Below are 17,669 nucleotides of genomic sequence, written 5' to 3'. Positions count from 1 at the left end.
CCCTGCTCACACTCTGTCTCTGTCTCTCAAAAATAAAAACAAAGAGTTAATAAAACATGTCCCACACTCTCACTAATTCTTGATGGGATAAGTCAACTGCCCAAGCATAACACAGGGTAGACTCAATCCTAAAAACCATTTCCTCCAGATTTAACATCCTTGAAACTGACATGCCTTACAACTGATGGGAGGTAAATTTAATTAGCAGTGTAAAATAATAGCATATTAAATTTGGTGAAATATAATACACAGATATTATGTCTTCTTGTGGGAAAAATACTCAACTGATAAATTTAAAACAATACCTTACTGATAAACATTTTATCAAATCCAGTATCACAGAATATTTACACAGTAAGATTTATTGCCCAGTTACATCTAGTGTATATTTTTGTGATAAACATAATTACAATACTTCAAGTTGCATTTAATTTCTGTCAGACAAGTATGGCAAGATGATTTTAAGGAGGATTTGTTGTGGGGGTGCCTGGGTAGCTCAGTCAGTTGGGCATCTGCCTCTTGATCTGGGCTCAGGTCATGATCCTAGGGTTGTGGGATCAAGCCCTGTGTTGTGCTCCGTGCTGGGTGTGGGGCCGGGCTTGGGATTCCCTGCCCCACCCATCACCCTCTGCCTCTCTTCCTTAAAAAAGAAGGAGGGGAGGGAGAGGGAGAGAGGATTTGTTGTGTTCTTTAAATTTAATCTCATACAGACAAATTACATATATTCACAAAACTTGAGAAGTCGGTCAAAACAAATCGAAATGAAAAAACTTAAAAGAACAGAGTAAGAGCACTACATGATCACAAAACACAGTGTTTGTATTAAAAAATTACAAGCTGGGGTGTCTGGCTAGCTCAGTCAAGAGAGTATGTGACTCTTGATCTTGGGATTGTAAGTTCGAGTCCCACGTTGGGCACAGAGTTTACTTAAAAATGAAATCTTTACAAAAATTACAAGCCACTAACAGTTTTTCTTTTCTTTTTTCTTTTTTTTTTTTAAAGAGAGACAGAGAGTGAGCGAGCAAGCCCAATGCTGGGCTTGATCATGACCTGAGCCACCCAGACACCTCTAACAGTTCTATTTTGTGTATCAGGAGAACTTCCAACAAATCTCATGAATGCACTGAAACATTAACTGTTACTTTTTGATTAAGTAAGTTCATAGAATAGTCCTAACTTTTGGAAATAGTTTGTTTAGAGAATGCAGCTAAACCATGCCCAAAAAGTTCATGAACTGCTGAGAGCGTATGTATCAAACAGGGGACATGACTCATGAGTAAAATTTACATTTTTTCCTAGTTGAAAAGCAAGATAACATTTGGGTAACAACTGGCATAGTTAAGAGAGATTATCAGCATTCTAAAAGCAACAAGGGAAATGTAATGAAAACATTCATAACTACTCAAAGGTCTCCAAAGACTGTTACAAACAAAACCTTGTTACTAAATGTTTCCAATTGTGCTACAACATACTGAAGAGAACATTACTAATAAAGACAGTCTGAACAAAGTAAGAGGTAACTGCTACATTTTCTGTAAAATGTGCCTCAAATTTTAGTCATTTTCAGACAGAGAAATCTGAAAACATTTGTATACAAAGTCCATTTCAAGTTTTATCATTTTGGATGAAGATACAATAATTTCCATTTCCCAGTAGAAACAGTGTGTAGTTATTACCATTAAAACATTTAGCAGGCTGCGGAGCCTGGGTGGCTTAATCGACTTCAGCTTGGGTCATGATCTTGTAGTTTGTGAGTTCGAGCCCTGCGTCAGGCTGTCTGACAGCTCAGAGCCTGGAGCCTGCTTCAGATTCTGTGTCTTCCTCTCTTTCTCCCCCTCCCCCACTTGTGCTCAGTCTCTCTCTCAAAAATAAATAAACATTAAAAAAAATTTAGCAGGCTATTATTGTTCTTAGTTTTAAAACTGGTCTTTATATCTTATACATACTGTAGAGAACAAGATTGTCTCTCACTCAGGTCAAGCAGTAACTTATGTCACAAGCAACCAAGGGCATTCCACTTAAGACCCCATACTGCCGAAACCAGCACCAGCTGAGACATACTCAGAAAAGATAACCAATAGAAACATAAGAGGTTTGTCAATCAGGACTTATCAAGTCCTTTTTAAAATGGAAGATTTCTGCAGCAAACTGTCAAAACTTTCTTAACACTGACCCTTTCACATCTGACCACATCAAAAAGGTAGCTGCTGTCCAAGACCCTGCCTGACTGATCTCTGAACAAAAGAGATCTTCCACTGCTTGAATATAATAAGCAGTAAGTTCTGTGAGCTGACCTGGACCACACCAAGGCCACATCTCAACTGTGCAATCAAAGACTTCCTTTCCCCCGTTCTATCTTATTTGTTGTGTAACCTGTCTTGTGCTTTGCTTTCTGTAATGTGTAAGAAGTCAAGTTAAACAGGTAGTGAAATGTTGAGTCTGGAATCCTGAACCTGAGTTATAATTATATTAACCTTGCTCTAACACTGAAAAAAGCTGATACTGTGGAAAGACACAATTCATTTGTGTGCCTGCCTTCACAGCATGAGACATACTTACTTACAGATCAAACTAAATATCCATGGGGCTCCTGGGTGGCGCAGTCAATTAAGCATCTGACTCTTGATCTCGACTGAGGTCATGATCTCGCGGTCCATGAGTTCGAGCCCCTCGTCAGGCTCTGCGCTGACAGTTTGGAGCCTAGAGCCTGCTTGGGATTCTGTCTCTCCCTCTCTCTGCCCCTCCCCTGCTTGTGCTCTGTCTCTCAAAATAAAATAAAATAAACTTAAAAAAAAAACCCTAAATATCCAGGATTTGCTTCAAAACAATGTGGGGAGGGGAATGAGAGGACACAAAATGGGCCTGCTGAAGCTGAGTAATGGGGTACATGGAAAGTCTTTATATAATCTTCTACTTGTCTCCTTGAAAACTTTCACAATAAAAAGTAACAACAAACGCATCCCACAGCATGCCAGATAGTCCTAGGGTATCCTCCTCTATTCCACACAGGCATGAAATTTATAAGCAGGAAAGGGCACATTATTATCAAAAGTGACTGTCCCTAATTTTCACTTTTTAATTGGTTATTTTGAGACTTCCTATGTTTTATTTAAATATTCAATGCTGGAGTGCCTGGGTGGCCCCACTTGGGCTCAGGTCATGATCTCAATGAGTTTGAGCCCTGCACTGGTGCAGAACCTGCTTGGGATTCTCTCTCTGCCCTTCCCCCACTCTCATGGGTGTGTCCACGTACGCTCTCACAACATAAATAAATTTAAAAAAATAAACATTCAATGCTAACCTAAAAAAAATTTTTTAATCTTTATTTACTTTTGAGAAAGAGAGCACGTGAGCGAGGGAGCAGGGGAGGAATGGGGGGGGAGGGGACACACAATCTGAAGCAGGCTCCAGACTGAGCAGTCAGCATAGAGCCCAAGGCAGGGCTTGAACTCACAAACCATGAAATCATGACCTGAGCCAAGCTGGGATGCTTAACTGACTGAGCCACCCAGGCTCCCCTCAATGCTAACTTTTAAAGTTTTATTTCACAAACAAAATGGTTAAGCATTGTTCTATGAAACTTGTGTGAGTTGTTACACAGGATGACTTGGAATAGTTTCAAGTGTGAATTATTCAAAAAGGAACAAATTGATACATGCAACATGGATTAGCTTCAAAAGCGTAAGTGAAAAAAGCCAGACACAAAAAAACTATTACTTCACTTACATGAAATATCAAGAAATGACAAAATTATACAGACAGTGGTTGCCTAGAGCTCGGTCTGACTTTGACTTGCAAATGGGCAGAACTTTACTTTTTAAGAGGAAGTACTCTAAACTGGATTGTAACTTGCACAGGTGTATAAATTCTACTAAAATGTATCAAACTGCACCACTTACAATAAGTGAGTTATACAGTATGTAAGCTATACTCAAATGCAGCTGGAAAACCATACTGCTCACTAATCATATTATACATGACCTGTGGTATACACCTAAAAAAAAAATCTCTTCCTCATGGCCTTGAGGAAATAAAAGAACACAAACAGAGAGCTGCACTCTACAATGTGATTATTAAAACCAAAAGATGCCTTTAATCTTGCTATGTGTGCCACACAACAAGGAACACAGGTTGAGTTTTTACAATATTCTAAAAATAACAACAGTTCTTTCAGTATTATCTTTGTATTCATATATAACCATGTTAACACAGTAATTTTTTTAGAAAGTATTTAATTCTTTGTGAATCACTCTATGTGTGGCTACATACACAGCGTATATATGCTATATACACACTGGAACATGATAACAGAATAAATGTATTCCTTACTATGACCTGAGGTTTAAAAAGTTTTAAAAATTTCTTGGGGCTCCTGGGTGGCTCAGTCGGTTGAATGTCCACTTGATTTTGGCTCAGGTCACCATCCCAGAGTGGTGACATCCAGCCCAGCATCGGACTCTGCTGCTGAGCATGGAGCCAGCTTTAGATTTTCACCCCCACCCTTGTGTGTGCCTTCTCTTTCTCAAACTCAAACAAAACACCAAAACAACAACAACAACAAAAGCATTCGTATTAAAGCATGAATTTCATGCAAACCAATATAATTTTATACCCCAGCGTTCTGAAAGATCATGAAAAGGGAGCTAATAATTTTGTACTACATATGCACTTTAATATATAATTTATATACTGTAATATTCACCCTTCTCAAGTGTATGACTTACTTTTTAGCATATTTTCACAAAACTGTGCAACCACTATTAATTCCAGAACATTTTGTATGACTTTTATTAACAATCAGTAACTGCTATTAATCGCAAATATTTGGAAATGAAATCATTATTTCAATATACTCAAGCCTTTAGTTATTTATCCATTACATGGAACCATAAACCACAATTTGAACAGTGACTTGCAGATAGATAGCATTAGAAACTGACAGAATACTCGAGACTTATTTTTGTGGAGAACACTCTTCATTAATAGAAACCAGTAATTTATTAAGAAACATGGTTAAGTGTTTTATGACCCAGGTCACTACAATTGTAAGTCAATTCCTTCTTAACAATCAGAGGCACACAGTGGACTGCAGAGTTGCCCCTCTCTCTATCAGCATCCAGTGGACAGTACACAATGACTTCAATTTAGATGAAATTCATCCATATACACAAATTCAAAATATGACAGACCATGCTGGCTAAGAAAATCTGGGCACATGTGCGGAATTCTATTTAAGTATTTAGAAAAGATTGCCAAGAAGCTGGGAAAACGTAATAGACATACTCCACGTTCCAAAGCTTTCCAAAGTCCCTTAAAATTTCTAATATTGCAATTACAGACAACCCCAATGAGAAAAAATAAGCAAAGCTAGCTATTGGCTTTTACCATTTTATCTCTTAAAAAATAATAAGTAATGTACCAAGTGCAAATGGAACTGTATTTTCAAAAGTCTGAAGAAAACCTTAAAGTTTTCTCTAAACCAACATTTTGGAAAACTGATTGCAGATTTTCCGCACTCATACCACAGTTTTTTGATTCCTAGCTAGAATCTTACTATACATATTTTATCCATTTTTGCCTTAACAGCACATATATGAAAATTTTGTTTTTCGATGCTACATTTGTAGAACTCAGAAGACTGGCTAGCACATGGATAGCACTGTTTCTCATTCTTTCTAACAACTCTATAGCATCCTACTACACGAATGTCCCATTGCTCAATCAGCTCCGTGCTGATAAACTTCAAATTTCAAACTTTATTAAGACAACCAAATCTCAAATTGATTACCATCGGCCCAGATATCTCCCTTAGGTATTAAACTTAAAAAATGACGATTTAACAGACACCGCAAGTTTCACAGCCCAAACTGGACCTTTTTAGTATCCTCCCGTCTCCAAAAAAACCCAACCATCTTGTTTTTTTCTTCTCTTCGCTACCATCATACCCCACTCACTTCATTCATTAGCCAAACCCACCAGTTCTACCTTCAAAATTTCTCCTGGTATTTATTTCCCTCCGTAGCAACCTTAATCCAAGCAATTTCATCTTGTCTACATTGATGCAAAAATATTCTTCCTTTCTTTCTTGCCTCCTATAATCTATTCTTCACACAGCAAACCAACTTCATTAAGACAAGTTTAGATCAAGTCATTCCTCTGCTTAAAACCTTTCAATCATTGCTCAAAACCACTAAGAATAAACCCCAAACTCCTCACCTTTACCTGTGAAATTCTAATAGAGCTCCCGCTCACCTCTCTCACCAAGCTAAATGCTCTAACACAGAACCCTGCGCCCCAAACGGCGGGGCCACGTGTTCACCGAAACATGCCTCCCAGGCCCAAAGCCTTCCCCCACCTCTCAAGGCAGGAGGACACAAACGGCTCCCACGCGATCCTGAGCAGTGCTGTCTTCTTCTTACATCTTTCCCTGTCCTCGCCGGCCCAACACCAGCCTCCCCCCTCCAATGGCTCAATCTCCAACCTACCTTAAAGATGGCGTAGCCGACAGACGTTTCAAATAGCACCAACATGGTGAGGCCGGATTAGGGCCCTGAGCGGCCCGCCGCGAGCTCTGTTATCAGTGAAAAGAAATCAAACTTTCGGCCCGAAAGGTCCGCAAGGCCGCAGCGGGCCAAGCACAAAGCAGCACGCCTTCTTGCAAAGAACCACACCACGTTGCCTAAAGATTCCACACCACACTGCGCAAAGAACGCCTGAAAGCGCCCCTCCTTCTCCAAGGATTCTGGGATATTGCGTCACTTCCGACGGAGAGCGTGCCGTTGCTTCCGATACGTTCCCGCCATCGGAGTTGGGGGGGAGGGGGAGGAGAGAAAAAAAAAAAAAAAAGACCGTGTTGTTGCGAGATTTCTTAGGGACTAAAGCGAGCTTTTAAGTGGCTGGACTGCAGGGAAATCCAAAAGGGGAAAAACTTCCCTTTTTATTATTCTTGAAAGGCCCACATAGGATATATTTTACTTTAAGAGAAATGCGCAGCTGTCTCGTCTGTTTACCCCAGGCATCTGGAATCTGGGAAATGCTAGCCCTTTAACTTTGCTCCCTGGATAGCCCTGCCTTGAAGTGAACTTCTCAGGGTGACACCATCCATGACTGTCGCTGTATTTGCGAGCATTCCTGGCCGTTCTCTTCTCTCTGGCAAATTGATTTTTAGCATAAATGTCTTTCATACATACGTACGCCTCTCCCATTTTTGCTGCAATGATTCTAGGGTATGCATTTAGACTTTATGTCCTTGTCTTAGTGTAATTTGCTTTTCTGGGACTTTTCAGTTTGAGTGACTGATTTCAATACCTCAATTATTCCACAAGTCTGGCTTTCAATAGGAGTGAAATTTCCTTCCTCACTTCCCAGGCTTTACACGCGGATTGCGTGAAAGCATTAAGTTGCAACCTGATGAAAGTTTTGGAACACCAAGTAACTTGATTTTTTTTTTCAAGCAGCTCTGCAACCTGGGATCAAATCCTGGACTGAATAACAGGAAAGATGACGGTGGCGGGGGTCGAGGGTGGCGTGGGGGTGGGAATGGGGGCTGGGGGGAATCAAGTGATGGGGGGAGGGAGTACAGACAAGAGCATGGTTGATTATAGCCATAGGATTCGGTGTGATCAGGGAGGAAAGAGATACTAATATGGCTTGATTAGGAAAGGAAGGGTGAATGGGGTGGCTGGAGGAAGTGGAAGCATCGTGTCTGTTTGTGGTGTTATATAATTTCACAATATATATCATCTTTTTTTATTTAGTTTTTTTTTCTGAAGATTTTTTTTTTTTTTTTAAGTAATCGCTACATCCAACTTGAGGCTCAAACTTACAACCCCCAGGGTTAAAAGTGTCATGCTCTACGGACAGAGCCAGCCAGGTGCCCCTGTCTAGTTTTAACTGAAGAGTTATCTGCTAGAAGGAGCACTCTGTATCTTATACTTAATTATATCTGTATAGGGCATCATGTTGTACTAGTCACGAAGTAGGCTCTCATTAAATAATTCTTAACCATTTAATGAATGAATGTTTGCAGGAAGTAAAATTCTTTTTCTTGCATCTAAAGTTTGCATTTTTTGCTCAAAGAGAAATGAAACCACTTATTCAATAAGAAATCTTTTTACTGTGCTTCTCCAAAAAGTTGTCTTTGCACATTGCCATTTATATAATCAGCCCAGTGATGCATTAGTCAGGGGTTCTGAGCTGACTCTGGATTTGGATTTGGATCTTGGCCAAATAAAGTAATTCTCCGAAAAATTCCCTGTTGCAAGAGAAAAGTAAGAGATTCAATACTTTATTAAATTAAACAAAGTACTAGATCAAGGGGAGATAGCACAAAGAAGTATAAGGAGGAGAATATGGGAGAGTATAGATAACCCAGAAGAGGGATTTATTACTTTATTAGTGGTTTAACATGGTAAAAGGACAAAGGTAAGAAACATGGTTCTTTTGTTCACTCCCCACCCTCCAGCCCTATCCCTGTCCCAGCTGGAATATAAGCTCCATGAAGGTTCATTGCTGGATGCCCAGTACCAAGTGAGTATCTGGCACATGGTGGGACTCCATAAGTACAAATAGTGATGGGTGCATGAACAACTGGAATGAATAATGGGATTAAATTATTTCTAGGTGCCAGTAGAGGCTTCATGTACTTTTGGAGATGGACTGATAATAGCAAAAGAGATCCTTCTGTTACGAGACCTTTGATGTGCCTTGTAATAAATAGAAGGAGATGTTTTGGATCTTTCGTGTAGTTCAAGTAGTAAACATCTTTTATGTAGTCAACAACTATGAATGTTTACTCTCTGTCAGGCTTTATTATAAGCACAAAGGACATACCAATGAATAAAACATGGAAAAACCTCCACACTTCATGAAACTTATATTCTAGTAAGGGGAAACTAAATAAATAAATATCTAGTATATTAGAGAGTACTAGATACTACAGAGAAAAATAAAGCAGGACAGGGGAATAAGATATTCTAGGATGGTAAGGAAAGGCCTCATTTAAGTGACATTTGAATAAATGACTTTAGGGGCTCAGTCAGTTAAGTGTCCAACTCGTAGTTTTGGCTTGGGTCATGATCTCACGGTTTGTGAGTTCAAGCCCCTCATCAGGCTCTGTGATGATAGTGCCCCTCCTGTGCACATGCACTCACTCTCTCTCTCTCAAAACAAATAAATAAACTTTAAAAAGAAAGCAAATATGGCAAAACACTAACAATTAAAAAAAATGACTTTAGGGAGCCAACCATCGTGATATCTAGAGGAGAAGTGTTTCAGGCAAAGAGAACAGTTTATTCAAAGAAACCAAGCAGGAGTGTGCCTGGTATGTTCTCAGAACAGTATGACGGGTATTGGAGTGACTATAAATGACCCCATTTTAAAATAATGAATTAACATTTTTATCAGTGTAACAATTAGTATTTTTTTCAGTGCTCATCATATGCATCATATGATATAATCCTTAAACGAATTTAGACAATAGGTACTCTTTTTTTTAAGTCAACTCTTTTTTTTTTTTTTTTTTTTTAGAGAGAGGGAGAGCAAGTGTGCACGTGCATGCACAAACAGGGGAGAGAGGCAGAGGGAGAGAGAATCTTTTTTTTTTTATGTCTATTTATTTTTGTAGAGAGATAGAGCATGAGCGGAGGAGGGGCAGAGACAGGGAGACACAGAATATGAAGCAGGCTCCAGGCTCTGAGCTGTCAGCACAGAGCCCTATGCAGGGCTTGAACCCGTGAACCACGAGATCATGACCTGAGCCGAAGTCGGACACTTAACCAACTGAGCCACTGAGGCTCCCTGAGAGAGAGAATCTTAAGCACGCTCCACACTCAGCATGGAGCCCAATGTGAGACTTGATCTCATGATCCTGGGATCATGACCTGAACCAAAATTAAGAGTAGGATGCTCAACTGACTGAACCACCCAGGTACCCCAATAGGTACTCTTATTATTACCCCCATTTGCCTTTTCAGAGAAGTTAAGAACCCAAGATAACACAATCTCCCTCACTGTATCCTTTAGGAATCCCCAGAGGATGGGCCATAGAGACTGTTTCTATTATAGAATTGAGCTGCTGCCTGTCGCTTTGTATTCCCTTGCAGACTCCCTGGTGTCTGCTAGTATTGCCATCTTTCTGCTGTTGACTGCTGCCACATTTTTGAACACAGGCGATGTCCACACCATTGCCCATTTTCTGCAGACTACCACCATCAGGGGTTCTTGTTCTTCTCCAGGTAGGAGGGAAGCAGCTTTTGTGCTTCCTAACCTGTTCTTTGGTGAGACATATTTTTCTTTTTGCAAAAGTCCTCTCCTTCCAGAGACCACAGGTACTTGGCGGAAAGAGAGGTAGTTAGGACATAGGTTGGAAACAGGTTCAAACTTCAGACCATCTGTTCTAACAGCCATGTTTTACTTCTCAGTCTGGCTCATGCAACTAAATACAGGATGGTTTCCTCTCATGAGCCTATTGTTGCTCTCTTCAATCTGTCATTTTCTGAGGACCTCCTGCCACCAGATCAGTACCTGAATGAAATCTTAAAAAAAATTTTTTTTTAATGTTTATTTATTTTTGGGGCACCTGGGTGGCTCAGTCGGTTAAGCGTCCGACTTCGGCTCAGGTCATGATCTCTCAGTCTGTGAGTTCGAGCCCCGCGTCGGGCTCTGTGCTGACAGCTCAGAGCCTGGAGCCTGTTTCGGATTCTGTGTCTCCCTCTCTCTGACCCTCCCCTGTTCATGCTCTGTCTCTCTCTGTCTCAAAAATAAATAAACGTTAAAAAAAATTTAAATGTTTATTTTTGAGAGAGAGAGAGCTACAGAGAGTGAGTGGGGGAGGGGCAGAGAGGGAGAGGGAGACACAGAATCTGAAGCAGGCTCCAGGCTCCGAGCTGACAGCACAGAGCCCGACACAGGGCTCTAACTCATGAACCGTGAGATCACGGCCTGAGCTGAAGTTGGACTGAGTCATGCAAGTGCCTCTGAAATCTTTTTTTTCTTAAGATTTTAGTTTTAAGTAATCTGTGCATCCAATCTCAAACTCACAACCCTGAGATCAAGAGTTGCACGCTTTACTGACTGAGCTAGCCAGGCACCCCCTGAATGAAAATATTAATGTCTTTCCCTTATTTACCCTACATACTCTAGACCCTGTGTAAATCAAGAGCATCTGTTTCAATTGAGTTCCTATTTTAGTTGAAAAGTTCCCTGAACATTAAAAAATTTTTTCCTGAACATTGAGACATAACAGTTTGAATAGCCTCCAGAGAGGGTAGTCTACCCAGAAAACACAGAGGTGATATGTTTTGGGGAGCCAACTCTTCAAAACAGCCCAAGAAAATCTCATCTCTGACCAGTTAAATTATACTTACACTCTTTCATCATTTTCTTGTGAGCTTGTACAAAATGAGCAATTCCCTCTAAAGTTATTAACTCTAGATTCATGGTCAAAATTGAGTTTCTTGTAAAACTAAGGTCCAGATCCTGAACTACATCATGGTATGGGCCTGAGCAGACTATTGGCAGGTCTCTAGTTTTGACATCAGCACCTCTGCTCCAACTTCAACATTCCTTGCCCTCAGGGGACTTTCTTTTTCAAAAAATAAGATCTATCCATGTTTAACAATTATAAAATTGTAAAAGATAGCTCATTCATTTATATGCCTGCAACATACTAGACGCTATACTTTGTTCTGGTCATTCAAAGACGTACAATACATAATCTGTCCTGAAACTGCTGCTGATTGATGGAGAAAGCCTACTAGTACAAACACAATTACAATGTAGCAGAGGGGCACCTGGGTGGCTCAGTCCGTTAAGCGACGGACTTCGGCTCAGGTCATGGTCTCATGGTTCAGGAGTTTGAGCCCTGTGTCGGGCTCTCGTTGACAGCTCAGAGCCTGAAACCTGCTTCACATTCTGTGTCTCCCTCTCTCTGCCCCTCCCCCATGCTCTCTCTCTCTTAAAAATAAATAAACATTAAAAAAACAATGTAGCGGGAGTTCAAATCTCAGCTTCATCACCTACTGTTTGATGGATCTTAAGTCCTCGGGTAAATGATTTAACTTCTTTGGCACTTTTCTAGTATGTAAAATAGAAGTAACATCTACCTCAAAGAGTTATTGTGACTATTAAACAAGATAGTATCTTTGTTTGACTTAACCTAAGTGCTCAGTAAATGGCACGTAATTAAATTAAATTAAGACAATAATTCAAATAGACCATAGGAGGGAGATATCAAGAAGGAAACTAAAGAAATGTGGAACAAAATTCACACCACTTGCTTCCACTAAGGGTAAACATACATATCACATCCTACAGATAGGAAACAAACATACAAACACAACTTTGTGCCCCAAGAAAACAAAAACAAAACACAACAAAACCAGGTTTCAGTTCTAGATCCGGGATTAAGTGAAATTTTGAGACTTTGTGTAACTTATACTCTCAAACAAAAACAACTCTATCCCTGCCTTTTGCAATGCTAATACCTGAAGATAAGGGAAAAGCTTTACAGATGAGATACACCTGTGAGAAAATCGCTGTTTGGTTTTTTTTTTTTCCTCTGTTAACAGAACCTTGGTAACCAAACTGAGTATTTTCCTTTTAATATATGTTTTGTGTATACTCAATAGGAGTGTCTTTATTTAGGGTGGGGGGTGGCCATGTGACCAATAATGTAACTAACCTTGGAGACTGCGTTCAACCCAATGGGCAATCAATCAATCATGCCTATGTGATGAAGCCTTTATAAAAACTCTGTACCTGGAAGCTCAAATGAGCTTCCCTGGTTGGTAGTCCTCTATGAATATTGTCAAACATCAACACTGGGAGAGTAACAATGTGTCAACTGCATGAGAAAGGACATTGAAAGTTTTATGTTTGAAGTGCTCCCAGATTTTTGCCTTTTATGTGCTCCTTTCATGAGCTGATTTTGATATGTATCCTTTCCCTTTAAGAAATAGTAACCATGGTGGGGGTAGAGGGGTGGGCGGAGGCCCCCCCCCCCCCCCCCCCCCCCCGCTGGCTCACTCTGTGGAGCATGAAACTCTTGATCTTGGGGTTGTGAGTTTGAGCCCCACTTTGTGTGTAGGGATAACTTAAAAATTAAAAAATTTTTAAAAATTGTAACCATGAGTATAAAACAGCTTTTAGTAAGTTCTGTGAGTCCTTCTAGTATTACCAAACCTGAGGGTGGTTTTGGGAACCCTCTAAAATTTGCATTTAGTGTCAGAGTAAGGGCAGTCTTGTGGAAAGTGTGTGCTCCCTAAACATGATAGTTGGCTCTAAACTTTACAGTTTGGCTAACTTCAGGCATATGGATTGAGTAAAAAGACAAGAGAACTTTAAAACGATTCACTTGGTTTATGTAACACATATATGAATGATCCTGAATGTGTGGTAGAACGGAAATCTAAATAGAGTAGGACCTGTTGTTTCTAACTTGTCTGGAGCTTCATGATCTCTTGAGAAGTATAAGGGTTCTGGAGGCATGACTTTTTCTCTCTCCTTTCTCAAAGGGAAATAGGAAAGTCTTATGGAAATATACAAATGAACTAAGCCACATTGGAGAGAAAAGCTCTATGTATAGACAAGGTGTTAATAAATCTTAAAATTGTGCCCCTAGATTGGTCTATTATCTGCACAAGTATTACATAACAGTGCATAATGACACAAGGGGAGATCCAGTTATAAAATTCTTCAGAAATTCCTAGCTTTCCCAAGATTCAAATAAGATTCTTCTATTGTGTGAAATATTTTCTGAGTAAACATGCAGCGTACTTTGCATATTTCCAAAAAAAAAAGATAGATTATAACTTATCTAAAGTTTAACAGAACTCTTATTTTGATTGACTTACAGAGATTAATACTTGTATGACTTGTATTTATATCTTGTCTGCTCTGATAACTCTTTAAAAGATTACAATTTTGGGGGCATCTGGGTGGCTCAGTCAGTTAAGTGTCTGACTTCGGCTGAGGTCATGGTTCATGGGTTCGAGCCCTGCATTGGGCTTTGCACTGACAGCGTGGAACCTGCGTAGAATTCTCTTTCCCCCTCCTCTCTCTGCCTCTCCCCTGCTCGCACTTTCTCAAAATAAATAAACTTTTTAAAAAATTAAAAAATTTTTTTCTCCGATAAATTTTAAAAATATCGTCCTCACATTCAAACTTCAAATTCAAAATAGTAAAACTGTTATACACCTAAACTTTATTTGGAGTTTCCTAGACAAGCCACAAAGAGGTTCACTTTCACCTGGTAAATGGAGATGATGTTAATCATAATTAAATATATTTGGCATTCTCCAGATATTTAATTATTTTATCACTACTATGAAAATTCTCTTGTCTCTCAAGCTCAAAATCTGAGAAGAGCTGCTAAATAAAAAAGAAAAGCTCAGAGTGCCTGGCTGGCTCAGTTGGTAGAGCATGTGACTCCTGATCTTGGGGTTATGAGTTGAAGCCCCCTGTTGGGTATAGAGATTACATAAAAAAAACAAAAAAAATGAAACAAAACAAAACAAAAAAAAGCCTTAAAAATAAAAGCCTGATTCCTATAAGGTAATTATATATATATAAATATATATATATATTTATATATATATATATATATATATTTATTTATACACAATCAAAATGATATCAATTTTTGGTAGGAGTAGGATTCAGTAATTGTGTACTTTTTAGGTTGGCTAGAAACACGCTCATGTTCACATACAAAGACAGTGCATTAGTTTCCTATTGTTGTAACAAATTACCACAAATTTAGTGGTTTAAAAAAACACAAATTTGTTGTCTGATAGTGGTAGGTACAAAATGGGCTTCATGGGGCTAAAGTCAGTGTGTCAGCAAGACATCTAGAGCTTGTAGGCTCCAGGAGGGAATCTTTTTTTGCCTTTTCCAACTTCTGAAGGTTTCCCACATTCATGGCTCGGCTTCAGTTGTTACATCTCCTCCTCAGACTCTATCTTGCCTCCTTATTTTAATTATAAGGACTCTTATGGTAATATTGGGTGCATCTGAATAATTAAGAATAACCTCCCTATCTCAAGATTCTTTTTTATTTAAGCCAATAACTTTTTATTTAAGGAATTTTACATGTGATTGCTGCCACTGCCAATCACCATAGTTCCTCCAAAGTCAGAATCATAATCTTCAAAAAATTCCTTTTAAAAAGAACTTTTTGGGGGTGCCTGGGTGGCTCAGTTCGTTGTGTGTGCAACTTTGGCTGCGGTCATGATCTCATAGTTTGTGAGTTTGAGCCCTGCATCAGGCTCTTTGCTGTCAGTGCAGGGGCCTGCTTCAGATCCTCTGCCCCCTCCCCACTCTCTCTCTCTAAAATAAATAAAGTTAAAATAAAAAAAAAAAGAACTGTTGTTCAATCCACAGTTGTCACTGTCAGTCCAGAGTTCTTTCAGTTGGACTTTTTTGATCTCCACTTGAATATGGACAGACTTTTAAAATTCTCCACCTGTAATCTTTGGGATCCAATTTCTTTTGGGCCACGTTCAGGGTCACAGTCGATGGATCTGCCTGGTTCTCAATTTCAAATACCCTCTGAATGTGAATGAGTTCAAATCATATTCACTCCTAAACTACCACACCCTAGAACTGTACAGATTGTTCAGATATGCCAATACCTAAAATAAAAAAAAAAATACTATTAGGTCTCTCACAAGTTTTAGCAGATAGATGTCTTATAATTCTTTCCCACAGATCTAACATATAAGAAATGTGAATAAAGGAAACCACATATGTACTCTATGAGGTGTTTCCAATAATGTAGGTCTACAGAAAAAGCCCCGTTGGGATAGACCTCAATTCCCATCTCAAGATTCTTTTTTTAAAATTTTTTTTTAAACATTTATTTATTTTTGAGACAGAGGGAGACAGTGCGAGTGGGAGAGGGGCAGGGAGAGAGGGAGACACAGAATCTGAGACAGGCTCCAGGCTCTGAGCTGTCAGCACAGAGCCCGACGCGGGGCTTGAACCCACGTACCGCGAGATCATGACCTGAGCCGAAGTCAGACGCCCAACCGACTGAGCCACCCAGGCGCCCCTCCCATCTCAAGATTCTTAACTTAATTGCATTTGCAAATTCCTTTTGCTATGTATGGTAACATTCACAGGTTCTAGGGCTAGAAATGGGCACTTTTTGGTGGGGGCATTATTCTGCCTATCACAGAGAGGCACCATAACTCTCAAAAAATCAGTTACTCTTAAAAAAAATCAGTTATTCTTGGGGGGCCTGGGTGGCTCAGTCAGTTAAATGTCGGACTCTTGGTTTTGGCTCAGGTCACAATCTCACGGTTCGTGAGTTCAAGACCTGTGTAAGGTTCTGCGCTGGCAGTGTGGAGTCTGCTTGGGAATCTTTCTCCCCTCTCTCTCATTCCCTCTCCCCCTCAAAAATAAATAAATAAACATTAAAAAAATTTTTTTTTTGAATCAGTTACTCTTTTTAAAAAGATGAGTGATTCTAGGTACCTGGAAATAATATGGTAATTTAAGAAAAACAGCCATTTTTTAAGGAATGCATTCTGAGCCACCCAGACCCCCCATTTTTTTTAAAGTTTATTTTATTTTGAAAGAGAGAGAGAAAGAATGAGTGGCAGAAGGACAGAGGGAGAAGGAGACAGAGAGAATCCCAAGCAGGTTCCATACTCTGCACTGAGCCCCACAGGGGGCTTCATCTCATGACTGTGAGATCATGACCTGAGCCAAAGTGAAGAGTCAGACACTAATCAACTGTCAAGGAAAGCATTCTAAAGTATGTAGAGATGAAATGACATGTCTGGAGTTTGCCCTAAGAGAATTCAGGAGAGAAAGAAGATGACAGAGAGGAAGGAAGTGTGCCAAATCTTGATGCTTTTTGTATCTGGGTGATGTATATTTGGGGATGTGAAAAGGTGGCTAAAGAAGATACAATTTGAGTCCTGCTAAATAGATGAGAAACCTATAGAGGGTGATCCAAGTGAAGAGAACTTTCCCTCACCTTTTAAAATGTTTTGTATTTTATGATGCTTTGACATCTTAGGACCTTAGGGACCCAGAGAGGAACTGCCCCTCCCAGAGGTAGTAAAGAACTTGCCTGAGAATAAGCCTTTGATAAGCAAACCAACCAATCCTGAGTCCACCCCTCCTTTTACCAGGTTCCTGCAATTGAGGACACTAACCTCCCACCCTAAATCACTCTAGGGCCAGGTACTGGGCACCAGGGAACCATTCTTATAGCTGGGAGCCCAGGGAAATCAAACTATCCAATCCTAAACCTGCTTAGTTTGCTTATCCTGCCTCACCCCTTCCTTCCCATGAAAACCCAAAGAAAAGCTTTAGCCTACACTTTCCCCTCACTCTGTCTGCCTCATGGTGCTTGCCGTGTGGTCTTGTGTGGTGTGCCATGCCTCCTGCTTCTAGGGATCCATGAGTATAAAAACTTCTTCCTTTATGCCAGTTTCTGTGTCTCCATGTCTTACGATACCTGACTAAAACAAATCTCGAGTACATTTTAAAGTAATCATGCCCTTCCTAAAACAAAACCATATGAGGAGTTAGAAGAATACTACAGATGTAAGCTCAGCAAAAGTAGAGCCTTTATGTGTTTTGTTCACTGCTGAAAGTGGAATGCAACTATAAAAAACAAACAAACAAACAAACAAACAAACCTATGTGGCATTTAC

General features: G+C 39.8%; 1 protein-coding gene and 1 non-coding gene across 2 annotated transcripts in view; both read right to left on the bottom strand.

Annotated features, from left to right (window-relative positions):
* Positions 1-6,746, bottom strand: part of NOP58 (NOP58 ribonucleoprotein) — a 34,510-nt gene extending 27,764 nt beyond the window's left edge. The window contains exon 1 of the mRNA XM_015075917.3: positions 6,486-6,746. Within this exon, the coding sequence (XP_014931403.1) occupies positions 6,486-6,530 (45 nt within the window). The 5' untranslated portion in view covers positions 6,531-6,746. The remainder of the gene's footprint in view (positions 1-6,485) is intronic.
* An 8,936-nt stretch (positions 6,747-15,682) lies between these two features.
* Positions 15,683-15,814, bottom strand: LOC113598375 (small nucleolar RNA SNORA18). Its single transcript, XR_003419039.1, has one exon. It is a non-coding gene; the product is annotated as a small nucleolar RNA SNORA18 (small nucleolar RNA).
* Positions 15,815-17,669: the final 1,855 nt, after the last annotated feature.

The sequence above is a fragment of the Acinonyx jubatus genome, chromosome C1 (assembly GCF_027475565.1).
Source record: "Acinonyx jubatus isolate Ajub_Pintada_27869175 chromosome C1, VMU_Ajub_asm_v1.0, whole genome shotgun sequence".
Taxonomy (NCBI): domain Eukaryota; kingdom Metazoa; phylum Chordata; class Mammalia; order Carnivora; family Felidae; genus Acinonyx; species Acinonyx jubatus.
Note: the sequence above shows the minus strand (reverse complement) of the source record. Positions and strands in the feature narration are given on the sequence as shown.